Source organism: Ochlerotatus camptorhynchus, unplaced genomic scaffold, assembly GCF_037179485.1.
Source record: "Ochlerotatus camptorhynchus isolate MF236.1 unplaced genomic scaffold, CSIRO-AGI_Acam_v1.1 ptg000171l, whole genome shotgun sequence".
Classification (NCBI taxonomy): domain Eukaryota; kingdom Metazoa; phylum Arthropoda; class Insecta; order Diptera; family Culicidae; genus Ochlerotatus; species Ochlerotatus camptorhynchus.
This window is the reverse complement of record NW_027040661.1, coordinates 1,034,389-1,046,836: the sequence shown is the minus strand read 5'-3', so window position 1 is coordinate 1,046,836 and position 12,448 is coordinate 1,034,389. Positions and strand designations below refer to the sequence as shown.

At 38.4% G+C, this 12,448-nt stretch overlaps 1 protein-coding gene across 3 annotated transcripts in view; it reads right to left on the bottom strand.

The window, feature by feature from the left end:
• Positions 1 to 302: 302 nt before the first annotated feature.
• Osbp (oxysterol binding protein) overlaps positions 303 to 12,448 on the bottom strand; it is an 85,622-nt gene continuing 73,476 nt past the window's right edge. For all 3 annotated transcript variants that reach the window (XM_065222509.1, XM_065222510.1, XM_065222511.1), the window contains 4 exons: positions 2,776 to 3,032; positions 2,508 to 2,718; positions 1,800 to 2,443; positions 303 to 1,733 (listed from right to left, as the gene is read on the bottom strand). In XM_065222509.1, the coding sequence (XP_065078581.1) occupies positions 1,523 to 1,733; positions 1,800 to 2,443; positions 2,508 to 2,718; positions 2,776 to 3,032 (1,323 nt within the window). In that variant the 3' untranslated portion in view covers positions 303 to 1,522. The remainder of the gene's footprint in view (positions 1,734 to 1,799; positions 2,444 to 2,507; positions 2,719 to 2,775; positions 3,033 to 12,448) is intronic.

Here is a 12,448-nt window from a genome sequence, read left to right as displayed (position 1 = left end):
ATGGAATTATAAATGATGATTTATGTTCCTGTGGAGAAGCACCTGTAGATCCAGACCATATGCGTGTTCTAGATATGAATATCAGAGACGAAAGTTATGGACAAGTATTGGAAAAAAGGATTATTCCAGATGTTTCAATTATTCTCAACGGCAGAGAAATTTTGCAAAAAATAGCCGATTATAGAATGTGAAAATTACGTGTAGAAAAAATATAGTATCGATAGAACCACTAACCGCAAATAAAAGGCTAGCCTAAAAAACTTAAAAAGCCGTGTGATAAGTATAATATTTCAAAGCCTGAGTTTGGTTTAAAACATTTTCATTGTTTTATTTTACTTCATATTTTCATTAATAGCTTCATAAGCGTAACAACTAGTAATTTCTGTCCTATTATGTTTCCTCTGTTTTAATTTTCATGACATTTGAATAAAGTTTCTTTGTATATTTATGGTTTTCATTCGAATATTGTTTAACCTGTTATTTCGTTAAATTCACATCATTAGTCAGAAAGGGTTTCGTTCCTTCGTATTTGTTATTCCTTTTTGTCAAGTAATTTGTCTAAACTATTTTATCTAGTTTGTTTTGTTTTAAATGTATAATTTGCCGTGTTTATCCGTTACTTGAACTGAGTGAGTTTTTTCTTTCTTTCTCGATGACGGATTGCTATTTGTTTGTGGTAGGAAATCTTTGCTTTCTGGAATTTGACATTCAGTGTTTAGTTTTGCTTTACAATCGAAACAGCTTGGACAATATAGAAGATTAACGTTTCAGTTATGATAAGCAGCATAAGAGTTGAGAAAAACATAAAGCAATCGAACGATTTGAATCACCTTTTTGAACCAAGATTTAGGATAACCATTGTCTACCAGCTAAACTCTGCACCATGTTTTAACATTTAGGTACGATACTTTATAATTTTACATGCCGCCAGTTACCAATCTATTCGTACTCCACTTTTTTTGTATAATAGTAATAATGTAATTTGCTAGCAATAGTAATAGTGCTTAGGTAAAGGTATCCCAAAATTTGTTGTAGTTTACGTCTCAAAGAGAGAGAGTCACAGTTATCATTTGAATGCTATCATATCAATTCGAAGACCACTCTCATAATTTCTGAATGCTTTCCCTTCAATATTTTGTGTTGTTCTTCAATATTAGCTGATATTTCTAATCCGGCATTTGTTTTGTCTTGGTAATTGATTGTTGTTGTAACAGTAGTAGTAGTATTTGGTAATGCCAACAAAAACAGGAACTAAAGAAGAACAAACGTTCGTGTTGCTATATTTATTCTTCAAAAGATGCATTAAACAATTAGTCCAGAAAATGTATTACAAATAACACCTCGATATTTTTCGTTTCGCTACGCTTTTATTAAATTAATTAGCAATATATTGCAAATAAAACCATCCATTTGATTCATCCGTTCACCTCTTTCATACATAGTACTAAACCTATCAATAAAGCAAACATTTCCAAATTACATAACCGAAAAAAAAAAACAATGTACAAGATTATACAACTTCCTAGAAAATATCGGGGCATTTGGACCAATCCTGCTTCACCTTGGCATCCCAATAGGTTCCCTTGAACACGTGCACCAGATTATCGGTGCCTTCCTCTTGCTGTTTACTAAACCAGACCGGTTCGTATGGCGGATAGGGTCGGCCTTCTGCCGCAGCCTTCTCGGCCTCAGCCTCACGTTCACGTCGTCGCGCTCGTTGCTTTTCTTCCAGTCTGAATTTCATGAATGATCAACAATAAAACATAATGTCCAGTTGTTCAAAAGTTTACAATTCTTACCTTAGTTTTTCCCCATTACTTTCGTTCCACTTGCCTTCCTCCATTAACCGCTGATCGGGTCGCAAACGCGTATCTGTGCGTGCAACGTTAGGCTCGAGTTCGTTCAGTTGGCAGGCAAGCAACGTGAAGTTGTAGTATTTATCACAATCAGTTGGCGGTAATCGCCTACTCCAGGCCGTTTTATAGTTGCCCGTCTTGTAGACAGGATTTTCAACAGAGCCACTAGTGGAAGTTACTGGTGCAATTTCGATTTTGCTGTCCCAGGTACCGTTTATCACCCATTTGACCTGGTTGGAATTGTCCATCACTACACCCTTCACACGACGCTGTGTATCTCTCGTAAAGTATGAATAGGGTAGATATTTTAGATGGCATTTCACTCCTCGGGCATTCTTTTCGCCGAATATTTCCATATCTCCGTGGTTATCAACCCAGAGCTTTCCAACGATGATATTGTGTACCGTAGTGGTTACCTTGCGCCAAGTGAATTTGTTACCAGTCGCAGGAAATTCAACGTGCGCGTACCCAAGCGGAACTATTTGAATATACTTGCCACGAAATTTGGAGGTCATTGTGAACTCCTGCCAACATCTCCAACCCCGACCCTCACAGTATTGTGCTGCCATGGGTGGATGGTGAGATACCTATGCGTAACGAAATTGGAATTTCAATGAGCTTAACGGTAAAGCTTGATGTCTTTCTTATTACCTGTTCATTGATACACCTCCAACCGAGATCATCTGTCCGGTCACACTCGTACGTTTCGCCAAGAAGTGGATTAAATGGTTTACCAGTGCGATTACTAGTGGTCGAATAACTCGAGATGGTAAATGCGGTTACGTATGCTAGCTGCTCACAAGTTTCTTTGCACTGAGCTGCCTTGTCCAAAATTTCCGAGTATTCGAAATCCTCGGTTAATCTATCATACACAGAGTCAACAGATTATTATATTCTCATAAAACAAAATTCTACATACCTTTGAAGCATCGAGAGCGGTTCGTTGAAATTAACCGGCATCGGAATTTTCGATAGATCCTTACCGATGCAGTTCTTGATGATAGACCACAGGTTCAACGGATAGTTGGGTTTGTCTGGTACACGTGTTCGTCGCCTCCGTACCACCTTTGTGGATTGGTTGTTATTGAAAAGGGTTGGTGTTAGTGCTTGACTACTGTTAACAGATATTCTATCCGTCATGTCCATATTGTCTAGATTATCGGTGACTACTAATACCTGAAATTTAATCAGAGACGAAAGCAGATGACTTGATTAGGAACGGAAAGCAGTATAAATTGTAACATTGGAATGTAAACTTATGTCTTGGTAGTATTTAACTTAATTGTAATTTCGCAGCGCAGGTTGGGGCAGCAATAGCGCAAAGTCAATCCAAGGCCAATAATAAAGGAGATGCAATCACATGCAGGCTACATGATCGCCAAAGGAAGGGATCAGGGTAGATTATGGCGGGTGGTTGGTGGTTTTTAGCGAAGACAACAAATCAAGAAGACTGGCAACTTTGTCAGAATCAAAGCGACAGATACAATGGCGCTGCGCTTGAGTGAAGGTAGAAGCAACGCATAGAAAAATGAGCAAATGCACAAACCCTTCTTCTGATGATGTAATCTTTGCTATCAAATTCGTTCGAAGCATTTACCTTTGAGCGGCAGATGACGCGATTGTACCTGTCTCATAGCGTTCATACGAGAAAATGGAAGAGTTGCCAGTCTTCTTGATTTGTTGTATTCGCTTTTAGGTTGACAACAATGCACTCAAATTTCACGACTGAAATAATTTGACTCTGAAGAAGCTTCTTACACGGGTTATACGTAAAGAAAAGTAAATTAAATTGAATTAGCTTAAATAAAAATAAAGAAAATAAAAACCGCATTAACTGCGAGCAAAAAAGAAACTTAATGATTACAGCTCCAAATATTAACTAACAAGTAAGGATTACAGCTCCCTTTGAATAAAATTCGAAAACTGAGGATTGTTATATGACTGAGAAGATCATGACACGCACGTTAATTTCTATAACCACGTAACAGAATAAATGAATAACGTAACAGAATAAATGAGTAAACTGGTAAACCCTGGTGCCCGGAGTTTAGATTTAGAAATTGCATATTTTTTTCCGAAGGTTTACCTACCAACTGCAGTCTTAATAGGCTATTATCTCGGTTGGTTTACTGTGATCTGTCAAAAGTTCTTGGTAAACCAAAAAGTCAGCTGATCGCAACTGTCTCGTGGACAGCCTTATTCACTACAAAATTGTGATAGAGAAGAAACCAAATCAGGGGAAATATGTCAGAAGGGTATAACTCGAAACGTAAACAATGACTTTGAACGTCGATTTCTCTTGAATGACCACACACCCACGGAATCTGATCACACCAGCTCATAGAACAAACATTTCTCTGTCAGATGATTTAGTTAGTTTGAGTGGGTGTCATTCGTAAGAAACCGACGATCCAAGTCATTGTTTACGTTTCGAGTTAGACCCTTCTGACATGTTTCTGCTGAAATCTAAAACGACTGGTAAATTCCAAATGTGATGTGAATGGAACCCACCATCAGTGCAAGGATTACCAATGTCTGCAGATACTTTACCGGTTGTAAAGTTCTGCCTGATGGTTTGTTGCAGCAGGGTGAATCAGCTTCATTGAAGACCTTTGGATGACGAAACGACCAGATGGCCATCTGTTATCACGTGACAAGGGACTGGCAAATCCACGAACCCTCGTCCAGTCAACAAATCCTTTGATTCCCTTAGGCTGACCCCACCGCCCCCAGGATATAATATAATCACAGACAAACAGACGTAACTCTTCATTGTGTATCTTCGTTCATGCATTTAACGGTTGATTTGAATATTATCAGTTCCGCGAACTACTCGCCGCAGCGCTGGCATCGAATCACTTTGACGTTTCTTTATATTCTATAGAACTTTTATGCAATATTGTTTACGAGTTAGCGAGCAAGCTTGTTTTCCGCGAGAAGCCAGAGAGATGTCGCTACTGAGGTTATATGTTTTGAGATACTATGTTTTCAAGAACAAGTTTTTCAAAGAGTTACGTCTGTTTGTCTGTGATATAATGTTTTAATATATATGAATTACAGTAATGTTCCACCACATGTTCAAAAATGTTCAGACATTTGGCGTTCAATGATGTTTTCAAATACACACAAAAAAATGGGATGTGTGGAGAAAACTCCATTAATAATTTGCCAAATTTAAGAGAATGATGTAAATTTTGTTTATATAGATAAAATCAGATACGATCTCACCAAGTTAGTCCAAATGAATCCACAGGAAGCATCCGTGCTATTGTTGCATTGTAGTTCCAATCTAGGACGGTTCGCTTGATCGGGATCGACATAAACTAGTCCCCTCCTATGTAGAACCAATTTGAAGTGTCCAATCGTCGAAAATGTTAACCGGATTAATAACCAAATAAAGGTCGGCGCCCAATGCATACGTTTTCGGGTTTTTTGACAGATAATGCATGGGCTAACTGTCAAAAAACCTGAAAACGTATCCATTGTGCGACGGCCTTACACAGAAATTCAAAACAACCCAAAATTAAGTTCTTTTCACTCATCTTCCATGTTCCGTACGATAAGCCAAATTTGGGTAAACCGGCTCAAAGTAGTTTGCATTTAAGCACGGCAAAAAAAATTACCCATCGCTAAGTTATTTTCAATTTTTTCTACCCAAAATTAAGTTCAATTAACTCAAATTTGGGTATATCGCATATTACTCAATTTTGGCTTCTCGTACGGAACTAGACGGTTGAGTCGAATCTTTCGTTCTATTTTTGACAACAACAGCGAGAGGAAATGGAACGGGCAGAGGTCAAATAACTCAAATTTGAGTTTAAAAAACCCAAGCGGTGGGTAGTTTTGTTTTTCTGTGTAAGCATAAAAAACTCCGAGAAAATACCAAGGGGCTGCTAAGCCAGCATTTTTCTGATGTCTGATATTTTTCATCCACACATATGCAACCAACGCAAAACAAACACATGCGGAATAAGCGACAGCTATAAAATACGCAATACAGCCGCAAAATTCGTATGTGTTGTTCAAGTTTGCTATATTTTATATTACATATAGAGATTGCTGACGTTTATCGTACGCACACTACGTCACGTATACGTATACGCAAAATGTTTTCATCGGGAAAAAAAACTTAATAGCGGAAAATTTTCCCGATGAAAACAAATCACTGACACAATCATACTTTAGCAATCTCTATAGTCCGTGCAAGAGGGTACTGTCATACTTGTCAAATCCCATACACGGTAACCGCAAAATACCCAATAATGACTACAAAGTAAGCATTTTCGAGGGAGACTGGGACTACCCATTAAATGAGTAAACATATTACCCATTTATGAGTATTTGTTACTCAAAAATGAATACTTACTACTTATTTTTGTAGTTGTAATGACTCATAAATGGGTAAAATTTTACTCATTTAATGGGTAGTCCCAGTTTCCCTCAAAAATGCTTACTTTGTAGTCATTATTGGGTATTTTGCGGTTACCGTGTACACGCTAACTTGAAAGTACTCATTAATGAGTAAAAAATACCCATTTTGAAGAAAAGTGGCTTAACTCATTAATGATTAAACAATTTTACCCATTAATGAGTATCTGTTACCCATTAAGGGGGAGAGGTAGCTCATCGATTCTTCCGGTTCGCCTCCTAGCATCGTGCTATAAGGTACCAGGCGATAACCAGGGTAGTTGATCGATAGCTCCATGACGTCATTTCATTGGCGTCTGCAATGCGAAATTCTCATAGCAGGCGTTGACGATGGGACGTTGTCGAGTTGTTGAATAGCAACTATCGTGGTAACTCACCGATTACCTGTCGATCTGCCAAATTTGGAAAGACGTCTGCATTGAATTGTCTCATATAATAATATTCCGCCCACTATATCACAAGAAATTGCTAGTAGCTGAGTGGAATGGAGATAAGTTAAGCATTGGGTACAGGACCAAGTCTCCCCTGGGTGGTGCCAGAAGATGAGCGCAATAGAATCATCAAGTTGCCATAAGGCACGGAATGAGACTATTGCATGGCTGCCCGCATAAACGCGAACCATAAATTGACCTTACCTAAAATGGTTAAAAATTGTTTATAATCCCTGCTAAACTTTAACTGAAATGGTTATGGAACTTTACATGAACGTTTAATGATAAAGTTTCAACCTTATGTATTATGGTTTTTTGGAACTGGACCTTACAAATAATGGGTTGTTAAGAACCATTACCGTTCCAAATTCTTGTTTTCTCCATACATTTTCGGAAAGAGAACTATATTAGAACCTTTTAACTTATGGTTTGAGAACTTTAATGGTAATGGTTATGGTAGTCAGTAAGGTCCACGAATGGTTTTGTAACATCGATCAACTTTATGTGGAATATATCGCGAATTGGTTACCTGTAATTTACTGATTACCAATTCACGATATATTCCACGTAGAGTTGAGCGATAATACAAAACCATTAATGGACCTTACTGACCACCATAACCATTACCATTAATGTTCTCAAATCATAAGTAAAAACGTTCTTATATAGTTCTCTTTCTGAAAATGTATGGAGAAAACAAGAATTTGGAATGGTAATGGTTCTTAACAACCCATTATTTGTAAGGTCCAGTTCTAAAAAACCATAATACATAAGGTTGAAACTTTATCATTAAACGTTCATGTAAAGTTCCATAACCATTTCAGTTAAAGTTTAGCAGGGATTATAAACAATTTTTAACCATTTTAGGTAAGGTCAATTTATGGTTCGCGTTTATGCGGGTGGGTAGTCAAAGTCTTCCATTCGTTAGTCATTTCAGGTGGATTAGAACAGGTTTAGGTTTAGGGTGGGCGTTGGCCAGATTTGGATTTTTCAGATATAATCCTAAATAGGACCTAGATTATTTAATACACTAGTAACCTCAACTTCTGTCACAATGTTTCATTGTTGTGACTAATCAACACTCAATGGGTAAAATATCAAATTTGCGGTAAATTTGAAAAAAAAAGGTAACTTGGAGTGTAGAGCGCACTGCCCACTGGACGATTCTAAAGCCTGACCAATATGTATAGATACATTCATACCATTGGCATTTTGTATTTGAGATAAGACAGAGACAGGATGCGGAGGGCCCGCTTAGGGGGAGCGTAACCCATGTTATGGCTTCCATTTATTAAATAGTTCAGATAGGCTGGAAATGATAGGTTCATGTTGAGAAAATGTACCATATGGTGCCCGTTCACTGATCAAAATTAAATTAGATTCAAATCGTCAGGCCCTGCCCTGTAATAAGGGGATTGACGATGATTTGTCAAGTTTCATTTTGCATTTGCATATAATTGTAAGTTTCGGTTTGCTTTTGTAATTGTAAGATAGATAGTTTGGCTCAATTGAAACATTGAGTTGTATAAACTTGACGAATCATACCTCTAAAATAGTAGTAGTTACAGTGCCGCATTATCTAACAACCACTGCCTGCAACTAATGTTGGAGGGGTCAGCAGGGCTGATTACGGATCAAAACTAACATAACTCTAACACTGAAATGATCCCGAAACTAACGCTCATTCATTGCACTTTGAGTCATAGAGTAGTTTTATTTATTTTCCTACTAATCTATCTACACACTTAGTTTTTTCTACCGAGCTCGGCTGTGTGGGTCTCGGCGGGGAGGGGGTTTCGCTGAGATCTCGGCGGGAGTGACATTTGATTGCCGAGTCTCGGATAATGCCTTTTCTAATAATCTGCCTACGTTTCTTTTATTTGTTATCTACTTCATCCCTTTTTTATTTGTCTGCTCTTCTTTCCTCTTCTCTTCTTTTGTTTTGTTTGTTTACATATAACTAATACTAATACCTCCTTGTTTTCTCTCTAATTTGTCTACTATGTCCCACTATCACGATGAGAGATGAGCTACCGTACATGGTACACGCTCATATACACTCCCAAAATAGTATGCCGCAACACTACACCAGCCAGCAAAGTTCAACAATCCATCGTTGCTTATGCCTTTGTTGTCGTTTGGAACCAGTTTTGCGAGGTAGGCGACGATTGTGCGTATTTCTCGCGTAACTTTTGAAAAGAGCCTATTTATAGCCTGAACAATACGTAAAGAGCAAATTGAAACATTGAACGTCGCGTGAAAGTGGAACTTAATGAAGGCCTAAGTACTTTTTCGTAGTTTTTAGTTTTCGGAAAGATCGTCGGTTACAGTGGCCTGCTTACTGAGCAGAAAAACGCGGTCCCAGGTCCTTACATATCAAAGAGATTTATGGTAAAATCGCTTGTGTATCGTGTATTTTGCGAAACTCGTTGTTGTCGTTGGTTCCGGGTTTGAATGGATACAAAAATTTGAGCAACGGTATTATGTGATATGAGGGGCTCGGTGGCCTTAGAGCAATCGTTTTTGCTTACTGAGCAGAACATCATGAGTCTAATCTCAGGCAACTCGGTGATTAAAAAGGTGCTCGTCTGCCTAGTGGCAAACGTTTTTGCTTACTGAGCAGAAGACCGTGGGTTTAGTCCCAAGCTCCTTCGCGTTATATGATCGTTAGGACATCAATTCAGCTTATCGTTTACCAAAACGAACCCTGCTGCAAACCCAACCCTCTTATCCAACATCCCAGTGATTCCTCGTGGAAGTGCAGAGGTGTTCTCGGCTTCCATCAAAGCGAGTGTCATGTCAACACAATCCTTCCCATTCCTTTCTTGACCTGTGTTCGGGCGCGGCCGGCGCTGGTATTGCCTAATTTAAGATCACCAGTTTTTACACATTGAAGATGACTGCTAGTCCCAAGCATCGTCTATTGGTTCTCTGTGTAATTACAGCTGATCTGGCAATAACAGAGTAGCAACCGTGGGCGGTCAATCAAGCTCAAGCTCAAGCTAATGAGTATCTGTTACCCATTAATGATTAACAATTACTCATTAATGGGTAACAGATACTCATTAATGGGTAAAAAATTTACTCATTTAATGAGTTAAGCCACTTTTCTTCAAAGGGGTCTTTTTCAACCATTAATGGGTACTTTCAAGTTAGCGTGTAGTGAAAAAAATGGTGACAGTCCCGTGAAAAAAAACGAACGTCATACAACGGAAAAAGGAAACGGTGGGCAATTTTGTGATTCGGAATTTCCATAATCAACCGGGAATGCATGAATTTCACCACATCCAACTGCGAAACACGTTCAGAGGCACTTTTCGTACACTTTCGTTCAAAAACACTTAATTTTTTTCAAAAATATTTGCGAGTGAACCAACATCATCACCGCGTAAATAAACTAAAATTAAAATTATCGCTTGCGATGCCACAAATGTCTGGTCCGGGAGAAAAAATCAATCAACGCAGATAGCGTCAATGAATCATGTTTTCTTTCTCGATTCTAAAACTTCTCGGAAAGCGAGAAAACCACCAATCACACACGCATCACCGTCCGGGAGGCAGAGTGCCAGCGTTAATCCGGCAAATGCAACCGAAAACTATGAATGCGAACGCAAACACAAACTTAAAACACAACCGTATCCAAAGGCATTCGAAACTTCACTGACTGACTGGTAAATGCCAAATAACAATTAAATAAGAGTAGTAAATTATTTGAATAAAAATAAAAATTCCTGTTTACTTCACCACCAACATAAAACAATTTTGACTACACGCTTAATTCAGATCAGCGAAGTCGGTAGAATTTTACCAGGTATTCGAACAACAGAACAAGTCGGTTAAATTTTCAAATGACTGTTACACGTGAAAAATTTAAAAAAATTATACAAATTTTAAATTTTTTATCTTTTATAAACAAATAGGGTAAACTGAACAAAGCCTGTACAAGTTCTGAATAAATTTCTATTTATTGGGGTTTTCACTGATGTTAAACTTTTACCGGATAGTTCTGTAGTTCAAAATATACCGAACGACGGAGGCCTGGATTAGTGTGTACGATCGTGTGCGTTTGAAATTTGGAACTGTTGTATGGACTATTATGCATATATTAGAGAAAAAACAGTTTAGGGAAGATGCACAAATGACGTAGCAGGGTGACCAGCTATGCAGAAAAATACGCTACAAAGGAAACGGGGTCCATAGTTGGTGCTTCATCAAACAGCTTTATTTATTTGTCAACTTCTACAGACTCAATGTAACCCCGATGATGGATTAACTTAAAATTAAAAGAGAAGTTCACAAATTTAAAAAATCATAAACTAACACTGTTACACACAATCATTCGCGGTTCACATAGCCGGAAAAAAAGAGAAACGTCTCCCTAGCATCTGTCGTGGCAGGTGGAAATCAAATATCGAAGAGACTCGATTGAACAATCGCTGCAGCCCACATATAGCACCGTTCATTCCGTAGTTTGTGCGACGAAGTGGCAATCTGAGCATAACATTGTTACGCAGCGCTGGGGGTGGGTTGATGTTAACTTACTCCAAGATTGCGGTGCAATTAATGTTGCCCTGTAATGTGTCCGCGATCAACTGGCAGCGAATTTCATAGCTAAGCAAGTAAAACGGGTTTCTCAACTCTCTCAGCACCATGTTTGTAGTTTTGACTCCAAACCACAAAACAGTGACTTGAGGCAATAAATGCCCGAGAAATTCTTTGCAATCCTGAAGATAAAGCCCAATGTCCTTGATGCCTTGTCAACAACGTACGAGCTGGGTTGCTTGTACGTAAGTTTTGAATCTACAATGATTCCACGTTCAAACATTGTGCCCCGAAGATCATAGTCAAATATAACAGGTTCCTTCTTTCGAGTAAAAGTGATCTGGTAAAGGCTTCAAACTGATGTTGAAGGAAGTGACAGTGTCATCGATCGAGCAGTTCCTCAAGTAAGTTTTAAGATCATCAGCATACGCTAGTCGTGGACCTTCGATAATCAATTTCACAGATGACTTCCTTGAAAAATCAGACCGGCAGTCACCATGGCCAACATCAACTGTCGATCAGCGAGATGAGAGCGAAACCATCTAAAGGGGTTTTTGCTAACCCCAAGTCTTTGCAACTTGGCAATCGTGATGGCATGATTTAGCTTATCGAAGGCGGCTGACAAGTCGGGTAAATGACGTCTGTTTGAGCTCTTTCAATCATGCTATCCGTGACATACGAAGTCAGACACAACAGATTAGATCAAACGTGAACAAACGTTTAACGATTGTTTCCGTTTCATGCAGCAAAAATTTTCCCTTTTTTGCATATTTTTCTACATCACCCTAAAATGCTGCGTCATTTATGCATCTTCCCTTAACAATGGGCCGTAATAAAAATAATTTACTTTACTTTTCCGTGCTTTTCTTACGGGAAAAGTAAAGTAAACGCTTTTATCCATACGACCTAATGTATTTAAAAGCTAAGTAGCTAATTTCATTGAACCATTTTAAAACTATCAACATAAAAAAAAGTAGAAGGGTCTGTGTCTAGGGGCACTAACGGAAGCTTGACGTAGGACCGCTAGTGGACGCAACAAATGTGAACATTTAGTTCTTTTAATTGATCAATCATCAATAATTTTAACTCTTTCCGTTTTTTATTTGCAAGCGTATCAAATTTGTAGTAAGGTATACGTCCCTAACCTCGGTCTAATATGCAGCCATAGATTACGTTTTTAATCATAACTCA